We start from the raw sequence: 18,690 nt of genomic DNA on the forward strand, positions 1-18,690 counted from the left end.
AATATGTGTATGCTGTGTTTTTCAACTTAAATTTAAAATGTGTATTAACCAAAGAATTTTACCTGAAGTTTAAAGTTTTTGCTCACTGGCTACATTTGTGTTTTTCATTCTGAGCAGCTTCACAGACACCTGACTGAAATGTTACAGAGGTCCAGCTGGTTTGTGTTTCAGTCACAACAAATGAATTCATGCTCTTCATCTGGAAATTTCAGCTCTCCAACAGTTTTACCCATCCTAACAAGACTAACTTTTGGCGAGGCCTGGGCCTCCATGTTGCTGTCGTCAGACCCTGATCTTGGATTGGTGATGGAAACTGATTTTACTTACTTCAGATAAAAGTCAGCAACAACCAGGGAGGATGACTTCCTGAATGTTCGAGATGAGGAGCAGGCCCATTTCAGTGATCTTTGTGTCCCTGGCCAGCTGGTGTTTCCAGCCTATCACTGGTGACTCTGTGGCCTCTGAACACCCAGATGTTGGACATGAGGGGGATGTGCTCCCCAACACCCTCACAGAGATGAACACAGATGCATTGGACATGCACATCCAGACAAGCACGAATGTACTGGACACAAAATTTGACCGACATGTTCACAGACAACTATGAGGATGCTGACTGGCATCCTCCGACATCCCTCCTGGAGACACACCCCAACCCGCTCCCAGATGCCCGACTGGTGATGCACAGCAGCAACACTGATGCTGATAAAGGCACCAACCAAACCTTCAGCCAGACTATTGGCACAGCTCAGTGCAGCCAGTTCAGCAGCCAGCTGACATCTAACGGCCAGTGCCGGCTGATAGCAACACTGCCTCCAGTGGGAACATCGCAGAAACGCTGTCCAGATATGTTTCGCTGCACAGACGACATCTCCTATTGGCTCCATGAGAACCAGAACAGCAAGGAGCAGCTGGAGGAGCTGAGGGAGACGATGTCAGAGCTGCAGGAGGAGCTGAGGAGCCACCGGCATCGAGTCAAGTCCCTGGAGATGCAGGTAGACAGTTCACTAGTTTACAGTCTGATTGTTCAAAGACAGTGAAACGGTAATATCTTGTTTAATAGAATTGTAAGGTTGGTGACCTAGGTTTTCACCCTCTGTCACATGCCCTCTTGTGGCAAAGTCAAGTCAAGTGGCAGACTGTTATTTGTGACTGGGATTTGATGGTCACTAAATACTCCCACCATTTCAACTGAAACCATAGAGGCAATACAATGCACTTGTATATGTTTATAAAAAAAAAACACCACGCCCCTTTATCCCTCTGTCTTGACACCCAGTAAGTCCTCCTTAACCCTGCATGCTAACAGGATTAGCTGCAGACTTTCTGGCCGGGGCCCTGCCTGCTGAGTCTGTCTGACCCAGAGAGCGTTTGGCTCCTGTGTCTCGGCTGGTTGTAATTGAGTTAAAGCTGCAAACTGACTTTGTGACATTTCTTTGTTTAATTGTGCCACAAATTCACCAACTTTTATCTCCTGTGTAGTTGAAAAGTGTCAGTTATGATAACCTGACAGGTAAAACAAAAGCTAAACTAGTCTTAATCACTGTAACTAGTGAGAAGCAGTAGACACCTTAGCACTGAACTCTACCAGACTTCCTGTTTTACTGTGCTTGAATGTATTTTAAAGGCTACATATTGAAATGTATTAAATAAAAGATACATTTTGAAAGATGAATACTGAGAAACACAAACACCTGCACACAAATAAAACTCTCTTCCCTCAGGGTGAAGAAAGCTTTAGTCTGAACTCAACCTTCAACCAGAGGCTGCGCTCTCTGGAGCTGCGTCATGCTGAGGTCGACATGCTGCTCCATGTGCACACGGTGCTGCTGCATGAACTGCAGGTGCAGCTCCACAACCTGTCAGCTACAGTGCAACACATAAACCATAACACAGGTTGCACAGTTAATGTCATCAGGACGGTACCACCGCTCGGCATGCGAGATTCACTGCCACCAGGTACACACAGTGTAGGTGCAAACTTGTTACATGAAACATTTACACAGAATCAAAGCTACACATTCCAGTTTTCCTGCAGGGTATTTATACCCGTGTTTCACTTTACATGGCTATGATGAGTTTAGGTGTAGCAGCTGCGCAGCCTACCTGTTAAGATCCCACCACTCAGATGGATTTTCCTGACTTTGCATGTCACCGTTGTTTGTATTTAGTCTGTATTTGTGTTATTTTATATGACAGTGTACTTGTAGAAGAGTCTAAGTACTGTTACTATGGGGATCTGGAAGCAGTTTATCATAGAGATTATAAAAGTTGTTTACCTGCGCTCCGGCTCTGTCACATTCTCAGCAAACACTGACATTTTTCTTAAAGAAACACCATCAACTCAAGGTTTGACCACTGTCATTACTTTTAGCTGACAGTGTGAATGTAGTGATGGGGCTGCTTCTCTGTCTGTGGCTCCCTCAGGTGGTCGGTACCTGTCTTCCTGTCCATCGGACTGTGCGTCTCTGCACCACAGCGGCGTTCGTCGTTCTGGTGTTTACACCATTGTCCTGTCCCCAGGCACCACTCTGCCTGTCTACTGTGATATGGAGACTGAGGGTGAGACACACGCTGTTTACTGCAAGCTGTATACACAGATACACCTTATATATTCACAACAGCATATACTACACTATGTGTAGGTGACACAGAGGTCAAACACAAACAGATACAGACACAGAGGCATGTGTACCTGTGTCTACAGAACAGCATCCATTTTATTGTACCCAAATATGTATTTGATTACCTTTATAATTCTAAAAAAAAAAAAATCCCTATGTTAAACTGATGATGAATTTTCATACATGCATTTGCACCTGGGTTAACCCTCTGCACAGTCACCCTGTTAAGACCCAGGACACATTTCTGTGTTTGTGCACCAGGTGGAGGCTGGACGGTGTTCCAGCGGCGACGTGATGGATCAGTGAGTTTCAACCGTCGTTGGTCAGAGTACCGTGATGGTTTCGGCGAGCTGCAAGGAGAACACTGGCTGGGCAACCAACACCTCCATCTGATGTCCAACCAGCGCCACCACAGCCTCCGCATCCAGCTACAGGACTGGAGCCACACCCACAGACACGCCCTGTACAGCAGCTTCAGGTAGACGGAGCAGGTAGCAAGAAAGACAGGTGATGTAGAGAAGGACTAAACAGTGATCATACATTACCATGACTGAATGACTTGCTCATCGCCCTGGTCCAGTAATGGAGTGGGGCTGTGAAGGGATTCTGGTCGGTGGCTACAAGCAGTGGTCCCCAACCTTTTTATCACTGCGGACCGGTCAACGCTTGACAATCTTACCGCGGCCCGGTGGGGGGGTTACGTAGATTGTTTATATTGCTAATATAATAATAAACGTGAATCCACTGTGTTGAAAACTTTAACTCCCCATAACGCTAAATCAATGGGAGCCCTGAGCTCGTTTCTCTGCAACGAGACGGTCCCATCTGGGGGTAACAGGAGACAATGACACCCGAAGTGTGTTGCTTATGTTCAGTCTACTCCGTTGTTTTGTTTTGGTTGCTGTCACTGCAGAAAAACCCGCTTCACACAGATAGGATGTCGGAAATGGCAACAGGGTTTTCAGTGCTGTGATCTCAGGGTATTCTGTCATGACTTTAATCCAGAACACCGACAGAGTTGTTGTCTCGAACATACTTTTAAGGCCGCCGTCATTTGCGATCTCCAGCAGTTGATCTTCTTCTTGCACAGACATGCTGGATTCACCTGGTTTGTTGACAAATGGGTTGCGGATCCATTCCTTGGCAGTTCGTGGGTCCTTTGTGGTTGGGAAGTAGCGCTCGAACTCTTTTAAAAGCAAAGACATGTGATCGTGCACCAGCTGGGAGAATGAAGACTCAGGCTCAGTCTCACCCAAAGTCTCATGTTTGAAACATGTCCAAAATGCCTCTGTTGACGCGCCGTCCCCACAAATCCAGTTTGGCTTTAAATGCAGCTACTTTATCTGCCAACTTGAAGACAGTTGTCATTTTCCCCTGAAGTGACAGATTGAGTTCATTGAGCAGGCTGAATATGTCCACAAGTAAGCCAGTTTTGGCGCTCAAGTGACCGAGATGTAACCGAGAGAATGCGGTCATTTTTCAAAATAAAAGATCGTTCATACTCAGATAATAAATAAAACGAAAATAATTAATCATTTCTTGTGCGGCCCGGTACTAATTGATCCACGGACCGGTACCGGTCCGCGGCCCGGGGGTTGGGGACCACTGGCTACAAGAGTGAGGAATTTGTCCCAATCAGTTAGTGGGAAAAGCAGCAGCTGTGAAACAGTGAATACATTTCTTTGTCACAAACCTTTCAAAATTACTTTTTATTATCAGGACCTGATTCAGTCCAGTAACATTTGAAAAGTCTAAGAGCTGTATGATTAAATGGTTTTATCCTCTTCATGTTGTCAACCAGGTCTGAACAAACAAGTGCAATGCGTAGGACTGGACCACTTAAGTCACAGGAACAGTGCGTAAGAGGGAAAATGGTTAATGTGTGTCCTGTGTCCTGTCCTCCACAGGACAGACAGTGAGGAGAACCAGTACCGCCTCCATGTGTCTGGGTTCAGTGGGACGGTGGAGGATTCGTTCGGTTGGTACCACAACCAGCAGGGCTTCAGCACACCAGACACGGGCAACATCTGTGCTGAAATCAGTCACGCCGGCTGGTGGTTCCACCAGTGTTTCTTTGCCAACCTCAACGGTGTCTACTACAAGGTGGGCCTGTCTATGAGTTAACACCAGAAGACAAAGTAGGAGCCTGCACAAGAAGGAAGTGGGGCATTTAACTTCATGTAGAAAAATATTGTTGTATTGATATATTAATGTTGAAATTGTGTTTTTCCATCAGGGGGGGCACTACTCTCTGAAAGCCCAGGACCTGCTCGGCCCGGACGGCATCGTCTGGTTCTCCTGGAAGGACTCGGACTTCTACTCTCTGAAGGCGGTCACAATGATGATGCGTCCGCACAACTTCAGGCCACACCTGTCGCCATAGTGATGTCACGTGTTTGTTATTAAGCAACTCATGTAACAGGCTGATACCCAACTAGCAGCTCAGGACTCTACAGGGTGCAAGAATTAGAGGGCTAAATATGAACTAATCTGCTGCCAACAAATGTAGTGTTTACTCCTGTTTTAGTAACCTTTGCTAAAAACAGTGGCATGGTCTGCATCTTTTTGAAAAAGTTGCAAAAAGCGCCACATACTCCCAGGAGATACAAGTGCATATAAATGTAGGTGATAGAGGTGTGATGGCTGTTCTGAGCAAATTAAAGTAAAATTGGTCAGTGTTACCTTATGAGTAACATTTGACCTAATGCAAAGGTTTACTGCAGTACTTATTTTATAGTACTGTATTTCTCCTAAATGAGACCTCAAAATACGAAGCAGTGTGTCTCTGTGCACAGAAAACACAATTTTCATTACACCTCTCTTTATTAGGTATTAAGTGATACATCTACAGGGCTTCTCAAAGTCATCAAACTCCTAAAGCTGACTACAGGTTTTTCCAGCCATGCAGACTGCACAGGTGACCCTCCTCAGAACTGATCAGAGTTTCGTCACAGACAGATGTTAACTCAATAAGAAGTCAGTTAGTCTTCGTGCTGCTATTGTATTATGGCTGGGACAGTTTCCCCTCACACCGCAGGGGTAACTGACCCCAGAAGGTAGACAGTGTTTATGCGGGGCGCTCCTTGGGGCGGGTGACGTACTGCCACCACAGAGGGGGCAGGTCGCCCTCCTTGCGGGCAGGAGGCAGGGCTTCAGTTCTGGGGCCGCCGGCTGGAGTCTCGGCCTGCAGCTGGGCAACCTGGAATCAGACAGGAGGGGACAGACTTCAATCCCAAAACAATACTAGATCAAAGATTGTTATTGTCAATTCCCTATATGTGCAAGACATACAGAAACATTGAAATACTGTTTCTCTCACCTAATGTTGAATGCCCATACCATTTAAGAAATCGAAATAGAATAAAAGTAGAATAAACACAGAATAAACAGAATATGAAAAGTGAATATACTAGTGTCAGAATAACTTATTTTAGTTATTTTCATTTATTCATTGTAAACATTTTAAAATCTTATTTATCATTGCCTTTGAATTACAAACTGAGCGGTGTCAAACTGCAGTCGTGGTTAACATATATTTTGCTTTCATGCACTCTGACTTGTGGACAGGAGAATCTGGGAATCAAACTTCCAGGCCTGTGATTAATGGAAGACCTGCTCATCTAACCTTAAATGTGTACAGGTTTTCCCAGAGTAATTACTTTAATATCAGAAAGAAGAGTAGCTAGCCCAGTAATTTCTCTTTTGCCTTTGGTACAGAAAACTCTGCATTCAGCTCAAAGATAAGGTAGTATGGACAATGTAGCAGCAGTAGTATGAAGTAGGCAGCCCAGCCCACCTCTTTGTCCCAGCTCTTCTCTCTCAGTTTCTTCCACTGCTCCCTCTTGGAGAAGTAGTCAGGGTACATGGCCTTCTCCGACGGGTGCCAGTGGTCCAGCACCCACTCTGGGACCTGCAGGAACAAGCAGTGTAGGACGTTCATCAACATGTCACACTAGGGCTGTCAGCATTTTCACATCATGATTTTCACTTCTAATAGGTCGATATAATCACTTCATTGGTAGTTATCCCGGTGAAACACACCGAGCCCTGACTCACCTTGTAGCAGTTATATCTCTCATAGGAGGTCCCTCCAGGAGAGTCAGGGAAGATGTAGGGCTGGGGGTGCTGTTTGGCCCAGAACTCCTCCTCTCCCGCCTTCAGGAGCTTGGTGGCCTTCACCATGTCCTTCTCATTCTTGTTCTCATCGAAGCGAGCACGCAGCAAGCAGGCGTAGAACCGGTACTTGTCTCTGTAATGGGAAACACCACAGTTACATGTCTTAAATCTTATCACTGAAAGTAACAAGGGAGGATGTAATGTCTGCTGTAATAACATGTAGCCAACACAAACACTGTGTGTATTCACTTGTGTGTACTCCTTTCTCATGAGATAAAATACTGCACCTCTCTGTTTTGGACTGACAAAACAACTCGAACAATCTGAAGACACCACCATGGGCTCCGGGACCTTCTCATACCTATTTGTCACTATATGACATGTCATCAAACATCAGTTAATAAGAAAATAACTGTCAACAAGGCAAGCAATCTTCAGTTATTTCAATACCTGCTGTTTAGTGTTTTAAGAAATGTATATTTGAAATAACATCTTTCCGTGATGTCTCAAACTGTTACTTGATTGACTCGATCTGAATTTATTAGCACCCTGTATCACTTAATCGCGCATAATAAATGCTTAAAGTTGTGAGAATATAACATCTGCACCCACTAAATAAACGACCTAATATGATGTAACATCTAGATGAATCAGTATTTTTCTCGGTAACAATGCACATTGTCATCCCTCACCCTAACCACTTTGTGAGTCGTAGGTAACACGTTTCGATATGTAACACAATTTGACCGAACACCAGGCTAGCAGTTAGCTTAGCAATTGGCAGCACAGCATACAAATTACAGCAGCGACATGTCTCCACTTTCCTCCGTAGATCTTACGCAGAGACAGCTCCTCTTACCTAAAGATGCACCATGACTCGAGGTGTCGTAGTGATTTCTTGTAAAGCCGCAACACTTTCTGCTGGTGAGTGAGATAAGCAGCAGCCATTTTCACCGTCCCCTCTCACCTTCTCCCGAGCGGGCGCAAAGGATTCTGGGACGTTATGGCATTTGGACTGTAAATGCCTACATAATGGGCATGTTATAGTTGTTGCCTTTTTGTAACAGGTTTTAATTCTAGAAATGTGTTGTTAGACCATGGTTGACATCCACTCTACGTGACAGTTTCATTACAGTCAATATTCTGAAGCAGAAATGTTTCGTGATAATTCAATGTTGAAGTCACATTCATTAATAATAACAGTTGAGCAATGAACAATCAACTGATTATTAAGGTAAGGAAAATAACTGTCAAATGTATTGATAATGACAATAAATGTTGCAGCCTTATAGTACTCTTATAAATCAACAGTACGACTTGGCCTGAGGTCAACTGCTTGACACACACACAAATGAACACATATCAATACAACTTTACAACAAGATGCTACTTCGCTAATGCGGCTTCTCTCTGCTACGGTAATTACGGTGTTGTGGCTTCATGGGATCGAGAGCTGCATGTGTGGCTCTCTTCAGGAGTGTTTCTCTGTTAGCCATGGCTTCGCACAAGTTTATTGGTAAGACTCTTTTGTGTTTTATGGTTGGATAGACCAGAACAAGAACGTATTAAACGCTGAGTCTGTCAGCTCAGCTGCTGGCGGCTGTAAACAGAACAGCCGGCACGTTAAGTTTGAGCAGCTAGCCCTGCTGTGAATGATAAGACAACAGACACAGCTGTGCGGGGGCATGTCAGATGGTTTGGTTTTGATTTTGGTTTGATAGCAGTTCATATTGTCTGATGCCACCCTACACTGCAGTACAACAACAATTACTACTGTGAATAATCCGAGTTCAATCATCGGGAAACTGCTGGTGGCACAACATTTACATTGGCCTCTGTAACAGATTATTTCTTAAAAACCTTTCTTTGTTATTCTCCATTAAAGTCCATTACTGTTTAAAGTTCAGACCATGGCTGCAATCTGTGCAGACTTGTTGGAGTAGCTGAAAGTAAATCTAATCACACAAAGTGATGAAAGGCTTTAAAAGGAGAACAGTTCAAGTTTGCTAACATGTACTAAAGCGATTAATCGATCGATCATCTGACAGGAAATTAATTTGCAACAGTGATAAACATATATCACAGCAATTACGTACTTTGTCATGCAAAAAATACTAGATATTTGCAGATTCCAGCCTTTCAAATGAAAGGATCTGCAGCTTCTGTCTGTTTATATTACAATAAATTGAATATCTTTGGATGTTGTGCTGTTGGTCAAAACAAGACATTTAAGTTCTAGGAAAGTATGGCTGACATATTTCACTATTTTATTAAATTATTTGACATTTGATAGAGTAAAATATAGCCAAAAACCCATCATAGATATAATTTTTAGTCGCAGTCCTCTTAGTAAAGGTGCTGGAATGAAAAGATAAACTCAAATCTGTTTAAACTAAACAACAGAATTAACAAGCTGCTTTGTGGAGCTGATAATATTCTCCCTTCAAATCTGCACCACACAGTGAGGAATCATAAAAACACCAGTAGTGTCATACTGTCCAGGTTACTGTAGTAGCTTTGCAGTAACTGTATTTGAAAGATCAACAGTGTATCACAAGAACAGTGTGGGGACACGTTACAGTGCTGATCATCTCCAACCTCTGCCTGTCCAGATATCGGTGTGAACCTGACAGATCCCATGTTCAGAGGACTCTACAGAGGGAAGCAGAAACATGATGGTGAGAAACTCTGTCAGTGTTTTTTTGACTTGTGGCTTGTTGAGATAAAGTTTGTCTTAGATCAGATGTGGTTTTCTGACAGATGACTTTGAACAGATCATCGACAGAGCTCTCAAAACCGGAGTTGAAAAGGTAAGTCGTGTTTAATCCAAGCTGGTGCACACCTGTCTTAGTGTTGATAATGGAAATGTGTTTAATCCAAGCTGGTACACACCTGTCTTAGTGTTGATAATGGAAAATTTGAAATGTCCAATGTGTTGCTATGTTCAGTTTGTGATCACAGGAGGAAGCCTTGAAGACAGCAAGGAGGCCCTCACACTAGCTGAGACCAGAGGTAATAATACCATTAACAAATACATGTCGTGGACCATAGTGGGACTGATTAAATCAGCATGCTCCCCGTTATTACAGATGAGTTCTACTGCACAGTCGGCTGCCACCCCACCCGCTGCGGTGAGTTTGAGCAGCATGGAGAGTCGCAGTACTTCTCAGGGCTGAGGGAGCTGGCAGCAGCACACAGAGGAAAGGTGGTGGCCATCGGAGAGTGTGGCCTAGGTGTGTCCTCTTACCGCTGGTGCATTTGTGCACATATCTATATTTATACCCATATGTGTGTTTAAAAAAGTAAAAGATAAACAACATTATAAAAGAAGAGATTATTCACAAGAAACTAGTTGCTTAGGGCATTGGTCCTGTCTTTGTGGTTTGTATGGAATATTCAGTAGCAAGATAGAATAAATCTTTATTGATCCCCAAGAGGAAACATCAGGTGTTGCAACAGCACAAAAACCAAGATGTAAGTACAGATGAGCAGAGAAAAGTAAGTAATAATAATAATAATAATGATACAAGATCAATTCAAAACGATCATTCAAGCAATATATACAGTAAATAAAGTACCCCTACCGGCACATTAAACTAATGCCATATGTAGGCCATGATTACACAAGAGTTTTTATATATTAAATGTGTTATATTCAATGTAGAATGAAATGTAATGCTGTATTTAAATGTAAGCCTTAGACTAACATGACACTGTATGTGCTCTGTAGTACAATATGATGTATATCATAAAATATAAAATATACAACATATAGTGTTCACTAAGCAGTCTGGACATTTGAGAGGGAGATAAATGTGTGAGTATGATGTTGGGTGTGTGGGCACAGCAATGAACATAAAAACAAAGGTGTTTTTTTTTTTAACTGATAGGTTCATGCTCTGTATTTTCTCCTTTTTTCCAGATTTCGACAGGCTGGAATTTTGCCCCAAAGAGACTCAGCTCAAGTAAGTTTATTTGTGTCGAACATTTAAAGCTGCAACCACACCACTGGCTTGTGATGCTTTAAATGTTCCTCTGTCTAAGATACAGGTGTAGGTATATGTCAGTGCATATACCTCTTACTTTACACACTTAATCATTCAGTCTGTCTTCTCTGCATCTCGTCGCTCTTTTCCGCCTGTTACAGATACTTTGAGAAGCAGTTTGACCTGGCAGAGGAGACCAAGCTGCCCATGTTCCTCCACTGCAGAAACTCCCATCAGGAGTTCATCGGTAGGTTTGTGCACCAGAGACCTGGTCTGGTTCATGAGAAGGATTTTTAGACACAGCATTTTAATGTTTTGTTTGTGTTTGTGTCTCTGTTTTGACAGACATAATGAAGAGAAATCGAGACCGATGTGTAGGAGGAGTGGTGAGGATACTATTGTGTTCTTCTGTGCTGTTTTGTTGAAAGTAATGCACTTTATCATGTTGTACTAACAGGAAAGCAAACTAAAACTTTGGTAACTTTTTTTGGGGGGGTGTCGTGGGAAATATCTCATCTACAGGAAGTAACATGTTTTTTCAAATATATGTTAAAAAAAAAAGAAGTTAAATCTATACTCCTGCAAAGTATGTAATTGTTTTGTTAGTGAAAAAGGAAATTTGGGTGAAAATTGGTTGAATCACTGTGAAATCACCAAACGATTTTCAAATTCACTACAGTTAATTTTGTGGTTGAGTTAAGAGCATCCTTAAACAATGGAAACATGAAACATGTGGTCAGGATGCAGCTGACTACTTTGTCCTTCAGGTCCACTCATTTGATGGGACTGCAGAGGACGCTGCTGCCCTCATTGACCTGGACCTCTATATCGGAATAAATGGGTGGTGAGAGGATTCTGAAATGTGATGAGCCACATCTGGACTCTGCTCCACATCGGGCCTAACTTTACCTCCCACAAGCACAACACACAGCACAAGCAACATCTTTACTCAGAGTTGACCACAGACCGACTATGTGCAAATATGTGTTGCATTTTTAGACTCCCAAAGATTTTAAAAAATCATACCTGTATTTTATTAGTGGTGGGGTTTCTCTTCTTAAATACATTATGTTGACAAAATGAATAACACTAAACTCTCTACCTGCAAGGAGAAAATTGAAATTTCACCAGTTCCATGCTATTAAATACATAAAATGTTCACACCCTTTGTTCTGAACAAATCAAAGTTTGTTGCATTATTTAAAGGTGAATATTAAGAAAACTGCAGCTGTTGTTTCTCTTTGTCAGTTCTTTGAAAACTGAGGCCAATATTGAAGCTATGAAGTCAGTTCCCACTGACAGGCTCATGATAGAAACAGGTGAGTTTGCTATAATGAAGAAAGTAAGTGAGAAAATGTAACTGGTGAGCGGTCAGAGAAAATAAATTACTATAGATGGAATCTTGCTATTAACCACATGAAACCAAGTGCTGCTGAGCTCCAGAGATATAATAATTTTACAAAACTAGATTCATCATTTCATTCAGTCATCGATGCTTTTGCTGGCATGGTTATTAAAGTGTTCTATTAAATGAATCTGTGTGATTTAATATCTGCCTGTGTTTTCCCAGATGCTCCGTGGTGTGGGGTGAAGAACACTCATGCAGGCTCCAAATATGTCGAAACTACATTTCCCACTAAGAAGAAATGGGAGGCAGGGCACTGTCTAAAAGACAGGAATGAGCCCTGTCACATCATGTGAGTCGTGTCAGGGTGAAAAAACTTAGTAGAACTCAGTGCATCAATGCAGCTACCAAGCTAGTACATGCACAATTAAATCTATTGAGCACAAAATGTGAATAGCTAATGCACTCATGACACAATTTGACTCTTCCAGACAAGTTCTGGAGGTGATGGCGGCAGCGAGAGAAGAGGAGCCGCTGGAGCTGGCCAGCACCATATACAGCAACACCGTCAAAGTTTTCTTTTCGAGCTGATGGTCGGCCACATCAAACTTTTATTAGATTGACTGATTTTACTTCACAGCTGATGAAGGCTCCTTCATGAATGTGTGCACAACTGCCTGAGTGAAGTACGGGTACATGGGAATTTATCATCTAAAATAAAAGAAAAAATGTGTTTTTCATGGATTTTTCCCTTTAATGCTGAGCTGATTGGTCAGTTAATTCAGTCAATACAAAATAAGTTTTTTGACAGCTGATTAATACTTCATTAACTGAAAATAGGAACATTTGTCTTTTACATGAAACTGGTCTTTTTACTTGAGAATAATTTTGGATTCATAAGGATAATAAGGATAATAACCTTTATTGGCCAAGTATGTTACACACAAGGAATTTGTTTCCAGTACATAATCGATGGCAGCCATCTGCTGTGCCACCTCAACCGATGGCTCTAACCGTCGGCGGCAATGGGGGGGTTCAGTGTCTTGCCCAAGGACACTTCGACACGTGGACTGCTGACTTCATGTTACATGTCATTCTGTATAATGAGCACTTTTACTTTTGGTACTTCAAGTATATTTTGATTCTAATGCTTTTGTGTTTTACTTAAGTAACATTTTGAATCCAGGACCTTTATGTGTAGCAATATTTCTACACTTCCTACCATGGTTCTAAGTAGACTACTTCTTTTACAACTGTTAGTTTTTTGTATTTATTATTAATCTTAATCTGCAAAGTAACCAGTCACTAAAGGTATTAAATTGATTTAGTTGAATAAAAGGTACAACATTTTCATTTGAAATATAGTGGAATAGAAGTATAAAGTAGATGAAATGCTCAAATAAAGTACAAATACAAGTAAAGAGCCTACAGCGCTTGAGGAAATGTACTGTACTAAACTGGGAAAAAACTATTAGAGAATAACTTTAGGTAAACCAAAGGAAAAAAAATATGTTTATTATATGTGATTTCGTAAAATGTTTTTGTTTTTATTAGTTTAATACAAAAGGTTGCGTCATTACGTCAGTGACCACGCCCTCAGACGCTGGACGTTACGTCGGAACAGCGTAGCAACTTTTGTGCCGCCTTGCATGGCTCTTACCAAGTAATCAAAGCAACAACAGTAAAGGGTCGGTTCTCTAAAGTTGTAATATATCTTATGATTCAAGACCGAAGAGGATCTGAGGAGAGCCCTGAAATGTGATGCTTGGTGGCGACTGATGGAAGCTGCCCGAGGTTAAACTGAAGAAGAAGCAACAGGAGGTTGAGCTGAGCGGACGACAGCAGGTCCCCACCTACCGAGGAAATAAACACCAGGCGAAGAGAAACCGAAGACAAGGGGCTGTTGCAAGGGCACTTTAACTAATTTTAATGTTACATGGATAGCTGTGGCTCCCCTGGACTGTAGACCCTCAGCTGAAGCCGCATGGCGTCCACTCAAGCCCGTTTAGGCCAGCAGGCCTTGGCGTTGCTGGATGTGGCTCTGCGAGTTCCCTGTATCTTTATCATCGACGCAATTTTTAATTCCTACTACGACCCAGGTTCGGGATGGGCCGGGGCGATGGTGAAGGGGTTGGTCCGAGTAATGGGTAAGCATTTTACAGTTTAACCTACAGGAGTCGTCACATTTTGCCGACACACCGTGACAGCTAGCTAACGCTGCGTTAGCCGTGATGGTACTCCGCTATGGGGAGCTATTCACCTGTCAGACCGACTGAAGCCGATTTATCCACAGCAGTAATACCGATACAATTTGTTACATACAGTGCTTTATTCTGTCTGGTTGTTAGCAGCGATTAGCCAGCCAGTTAGCAACTTGCTAGCAATTTGGCTAACCGTGCACAAGTCTGTTCTCTTTACCTTAACTTATTCCTACACCAACCCTTCGTCTTCTGAGGTGCTTAACATGACCCCTACTCTTAGTACAGTCCCATCTGGTCATCTCTGCTACATCACAAATTTGCCTCAAGTTACTTTACAGTGTGTACAGCACATGATACCCTCTGTCCTTAGACTCCTGAATCTGATCAGGATAAACACCACAAAAGCCCTTTAAGAGATAAAAAAAACAAAGTGGAAGAAACCTCAGGAAGAGCAACAGAGGAGGGACAGACAGGAAACAGATGTCGAGTGTGCAGAATAGATCGCCATAACCGATTTTACAGTATGGACAGTAAGAATGGAAAAACTGTATATTGTAATATACATATATATATACACACAGAGAACATGATCCAGGAGGACAAGCAACTTACAGGAGCCTCCATCAGACCTGACCCCCCAAACACCTCCCCTGAAGGAGGACAGACCTGAATCCAACAGGTGTCCTTTTTTTCAGGCTTCCTTTTTTGTAGTCTGATGTACTTTCAGTTTTCTTTTCCAGACAAGCCAGTCATAACTCCTAACAACACCTCAGTTGAAGCAACAATTTGATGATGACCTGTGACAGGCAAAGCTTTTCCGAGATTTGAAAGTTTGAAACTAGTCTGCATCTATCACGGCTGGTTTTATTCTTCTCCAGAGAACCTGGTAAAGCTAATCTTCATGGAGTGTTGAGTCATTAGCAGAAAACACCGTAGACACACACAACAAGCAGATTACACAATTCTCCAGTGGTACAGTTTGTCGAACTTTGAGCATCTCAGGCCCTCTGAAAGTCCTCCTGCTGTGAGCCAGTAACTCTGGGTCCGGAGAAGTGAGGGGCCAAGTAAGATGGCTTGAAAGTGGGCGAGGCAGCGTTCACATTCTTCAACCCACTGCTGTTTATCATTTTTCATTTGTGCACCTTGAATATGCCAAAGTTAAGTGCACCCATGACCCTAACCTGTAACCAAACCTCATTACATCTTAAGACATGGTTGACTGCTTTGCTTTGCCCTGGTTGTGTCTTTGACTTGGCAGGATTATTGCCCTTCAAGCTGATTGTTTTTCTTCTAATTTTGTTCATGCTGCAGGAACTCATCTCATTGTCGTTTAGAGCACCACATACATGTTCCTCACCTGAAAAACAGCACCTACTGTTGCTTTATCACACAGAGTAATTGTAGCGAACTTCCAATTAGACAAACATACCAGATATCTGTTCCTTTTCTGGTCTGTGTGATAGGAAGTCATTTATCATTCCATCTGTTTTTTGCTATGTCCCAGGTGTCCTCATCTCCAGTGTCGTGCTGCTGCTCTCCCAAAAAGCCTTGTTCAAGTTCTACACTCTCTTCTTTGCTGTTCTGCTCGGCATGGCGGCAGTCCTCATCAACTACTACGCAACTTCCCACATAGACTTCTACAGCGCCTACTACAAAGCAGCATTGGGATTCAGGTTGCTGCCCAGAAACGGGCCGGTGCTGTGGCTCGGCATGGCCATGGTCCAGCTCCTTTTTGGTGTGGGCTATGTGTTCCTGCTCAACCTGCAGTCGGTATTCGCTGCACTGGTGGTTGTGGACATCATGATCCCCCTGTGGGGACTGATGATTGAGCTGCCTGTAGATGTCAGGCAGCTGGTGGCTGTGTTCTCAGGCCTGGCGCTGGCTCTGAACACAGCTGTGTGCCTGGCCATGAGGCTTAAATGGTTCTACTACTCATGCCGCTACGTCTACCTGCTCATACGGCACATGTACAGGATCTACGGACTTCAGCTGCTGCTAGAGGACACATGGAAGAGGATCCGGTTTCCTGATGTGCTGCGTGTGTTCTGGCTGACCCGGGTCACCGCCCAGGCGCTGATCCTGGTTTACGTGGTGCGGGCTGTGAGGAGAGAGAGTGGAGATGCCACAGGCGGTGCCACAGACGGGAGCTCTTACTCTCAGGTAAGAACATAACTGTGTTTAATCAGGGTTGTGATGGTCTTAAAGAGCTTAAAAAGCACTGATTTCAGTTGTTTCAAAAGGCCATGGAGAGTACAACATACATTACATTTATAAAGGTGACTGTGTTTGAATATTATGTTGCACTCTGTGTGCTATTTAAAAGTCACAAAAAAGAAAGGAGCGGCTGTGTAAAGCCCAGGGTCATTTCTCTTGACTTGTTGGGAGAAAGAATTAAGTGTGATTCCAAAACTCTTGTAGCAGTGTGTCTAAAACCCCAAACATGTACTGTAGGTGCAACCAAACAAAGTGCATAGTGTGAATGTTGACTGTACTGCTTCAGGGTTACCTCCTGAGCTGGGACGTGTTCTGGGACCTGACGAGTAACCTGATCATCTCTGGCTGTGACTCCACACTCACTGTGCTGGGCATGAGCGCCGTCATCTCCTCTGTCGCACACTACCTCGGCCTCAGCATCCTGGCCTTCATAGGTACGGCTGAGCGTGCTGCAAATAAAGTGTGTGCACGAACTGGCTGTAACGGTGGACCTAAAATGCAGTGTTTGGTCTCTTCAGGTTCAACCGAGGAGGAGGACAAGCGTTTAGGCTTTGTGGCTCCTGTGCTCTTCTTCATCCTGGCTCTACAGACAGGCCTCAGCAGCCTGGACCCTGAGGAACGGCTGGTATGTCACTGCTTCCTCGGTCTGACTGAATACTGAGCCAAGTATAATGTGTTAGGTTTCACAAGTGTGTGTAGAAGGGGTTCATGGACCCGGACATCCAGCATCAGAGAGTGAATGCTGCTCACCTGATGTTGGATGTTCCTTTTGTTTCTGAACCTTTACCTTCATTTTTTGTTTTCCTCCACTGGGTTCATTTGTCACTTCACTTCAATACCACCATTAACAGGGATGTCTGAAAAACCTGCTCTTAACACAGTGATTTGTTTGAGGGCACCATGTTCACTTAAGTTTGTTTTGCAACATCTGAAGTTCTCTCTCTCTCTCTCGGTTCGATACAAAGGTCCGCCTGAGTCGGAACATGTGCCTTCTGCTGACGGCCATCCTGCACTTCATCCATGGCATGACAGACCCCGTCCTGATGTCCCTCAGCGCCTCCCATGTTTCTTCTTTTCGCCGCCATTTTCCCGTCCTGCTGGTGTCCACGGTGCTCTTCGTGCTCCCTGTGGTGCTCAGCTACGTCCTCTGGCACCACTACGCCCTCAACACCTGGCTCTTTGCTGTCACCGCTTTCTGTGTCGAGCTGTGCCTCAAGGTGTGTAGAACTTAGTCAAATTTGTTTGATTCAAACTTTCACACTCTTCTTCTGTTAGCCCATGATGTTCAGTCAGTTCCTGGAGTTACAGTCTTATGCAAAAGTTTATGGATGTTCACCATCTCTTCTGCTTTGCACCCTGTAAATTAAAAACTGCTGCCACACATTCCACTGTGTCTTCTAGGAAGGAGGACGGTGGCGTATTTTGACACATGTATGTGTGGTGTGACTACAGGTGCATGTTGGCTGTTCTCATTCCTTTCATTTTATCTCAGTAGCTTCCCTGCTGATCTCTCACATGTTGCTGTTAGTTGTTGTACTCTGTAAAACATCATCTGCGTCCCCCTCCCTCCAGGTGATGGTGTCACTGACGGTCTATGGCCTCTTCATGGCCGATGGCTTCTCTAACGTCCTGTGGGAGAAGCTGGATGACTACGTCTACTACGTGCGCTCCACAGGCAATATCATAGAGTTCCTGTTTGGCGTCATTATGTTCGGAAACGGCGCCTACACCATGATGTTCGAGTCAGGCAGCAAGATCCGCGCCTGCATGATGTGCCTGCACGCCTACTTCAATATCTACTTGCAGGCCAAGAACGGATGGAAGACCTTCATCAACCGCCGCACAGCTGTCAAAAAAATCAACTCCCTGCCAGAAATGCGTGGGGACCAGCTGAGGGACATTGAGGACGTCTGCGCCATCTGTTACCAGGAGTTTGCCATGTCAGCCCGCATCACGCCCTGCCACCACTACTTCCATGCTCTGTGCCTGAGGAAGTGGCTCTACATTCAGGACACATGTCCCATGTGCCACCAGAGAGTTTACGTCGAGGAGGAGAGTCGAGACCGAGCAGCCTTCTCCAACAACAACGGGGGCTACGCAGCACCGCCGGACGCCGCTGCTGCAGCCCCTCCTGCAGCCCCTCCTGCAGCCGGGGACAACCAGCATGGACAGCCACCTGCTGAGCTGCTGGCTGGGGGGGGCGC

The 18,690-nt window shown here is 43.9% G+C and overlaps 5 protein-coding genes across 7 annotated transcripts in view; 4 read left to right on the forward strand and 1 right to left on the reverse strand.

The window, feature by feature from the left end:
- The first annotated feature begins 587 nt into the window (after positions 1 to 587).
- LOC109953258 (uncharacterized) lies at positions 588 to 2,210 on the forward strand. Its single transcript, XM_020588684.1, has 3 exons — positions 588 to 995; positions 1,725 to 1,959; positions 2,200 to 2,210. The coding sequence occupies exons 1-3, from the start codon at positions 588 to 590 to the stop codon at positions 2,208 to 2,210; spliced, it is 654 nt and encodes a 217-aa protein (XP_020444340.1).
- Positions 2,211 to 2,537: 327 nt separating this feature from the next.
- LOC109953261 (angiopoietin-related protein 7-like) lies at positions 2,538 to 5,356 on the forward strand. Its single transcript, XM_020588688.1, has 4 exons — positions 2,538 to 2,562; positions 2,886 to 3,102; positions 4,532 to 4,727; positions 4,861 to 5,356. The coding sequence occupies exons 1-4, from the start codon at positions 2,550 to 2,552 to the stop codon at positions 5,005 to 5,007; spliced, it is 573 nt and encodes a 190-aa protein (XP_020444344.1). The 5' UTR covers positions 2,538 to 2,549; the 3' UTR covers positions 5,008 to 5,356.
- Positions 5,357 to 5,428: 72 nt separating this feature from the next.
- ndufb9 (NADH:ubiquinone oxidoreductase subunit B9) lies at positions 5,429 to 7,763 on the reverse strand. Its single transcript, XM_020588689.1, has 4 exons — positions 7,600 to 7,763; positions 6,681 to 6,873; positions 6,421 to 6,534; positions 5,429 to 5,823 (listed from the first exon to the last, which is right to left on the reverse strand). The coding sequence occupies exons 1-4, from the start codon at positions 7,686 to 7,688 to the stop codon at positions 5,692 to 5,694; spliced, it is 528 nt and encodes a 175-aa protein (XP_020444345.1). The 5' UTR covers positions 7,689 to 7,763; the 3' UTR covers positions 5,429 to 5,691.
- Positions 7,764 to 7,802: 39 nt separating this feature from the next.
- Positions 7,803 to 12,811, forward strand: tatdn1 (TatD DNase domain containing 1). Of its 3 annotated transcripts, none has more exons than XM_020588686.1 (12): positions 7,803 to 7,974; positions 9,353 to 9,418; positions 9,501 to 9,550; positions 9,689 to 9,752; positions 9,830 to 9,973; positions 10,663 to 10,705; positions 10,888 to 10,973; positions 11,072 to 11,112; positions 11,494 to 11,570; positions 11,975 to 12,045; positions 12,297 to 12,423; positions 12,563 to 12,811. In XM_020588686.1, the coding sequence occupies exons 2-12, from the start codon at positions 9,379 to 9,381 to the stop codon at positions 12,660 to 12,662; spliced, it is 843 nt and encodes a 280-aa protein (XP_020444342.1). In that variant the 5' UTR covers positions 7,803 to 7,974; positions 9,353 to 9,378; the 3' UTR covers positions 12,663 to 12,811. The 3 variants fall into 3 exon arrangements, with proteins under 3 accessions (XP_020444342.1, XP_020444343.1, XP_020444341.1); XM_020588687.1 differs by lacking the exon at positions 7,803 to 7,974 and adding an exon at positions 8,098 to 8,256 and having other exon boundaries at positions 9,830 to 9,871; XM_020588685.1 differs by lacking the exon at positions 7,803 to 7,974 and adding an exon at positions 8,102 to 8,256.
- An 857-nt stretch (positions 12,812 to 13,668) lies between these two features.
- The window catches only part of rnf139 (ring finger protein 139), an 8,781-nt gene continuing 3,759 nt past the window's right edge, over positions 13,669 to 18,690 (forward strand). Inside the window, exons 1-5 of the mRNA XM_020588683.1 lie at positions 13,669 to 14,218; positions 15,777 to 16,432; positions 16,773 to 16,920; positions 17,005 to 17,111; positions 17,452 to 17,703. Of these exons, the coding sequence (XP_020444339.1) occupies positions 14,056 to 14,218; positions 15,777 to 16,432; positions 16,773 to 16,920; positions 17,005 to 17,111; positions 17,452 to 17,703 (1,326 nt within the window). The 5' untranslated portion in view covers positions 13,669 to 14,055. The remainder of the gene's footprint in view (positions 14,219 to 15,776; positions 16,433 to 16,772; positions 16,921 to 17,004; positions 17,112 to 17,451; positions 17,704 to 18,690) is intronic.

This window comes from Monopterus albus, unplaced genomic scaffold (genome assembly GCF_001952655.1).
Source record: "Monopterus albus unplaced genomic scaffold, M_albus_1.0 scaffold593.1, whole genome shotgun sequence".
NCBI lineage: Eukaryota > Metazoa > Chordata > Actinopteri > Synbranchiformes > Synbranchidae > Monopterus > Monopterus albus.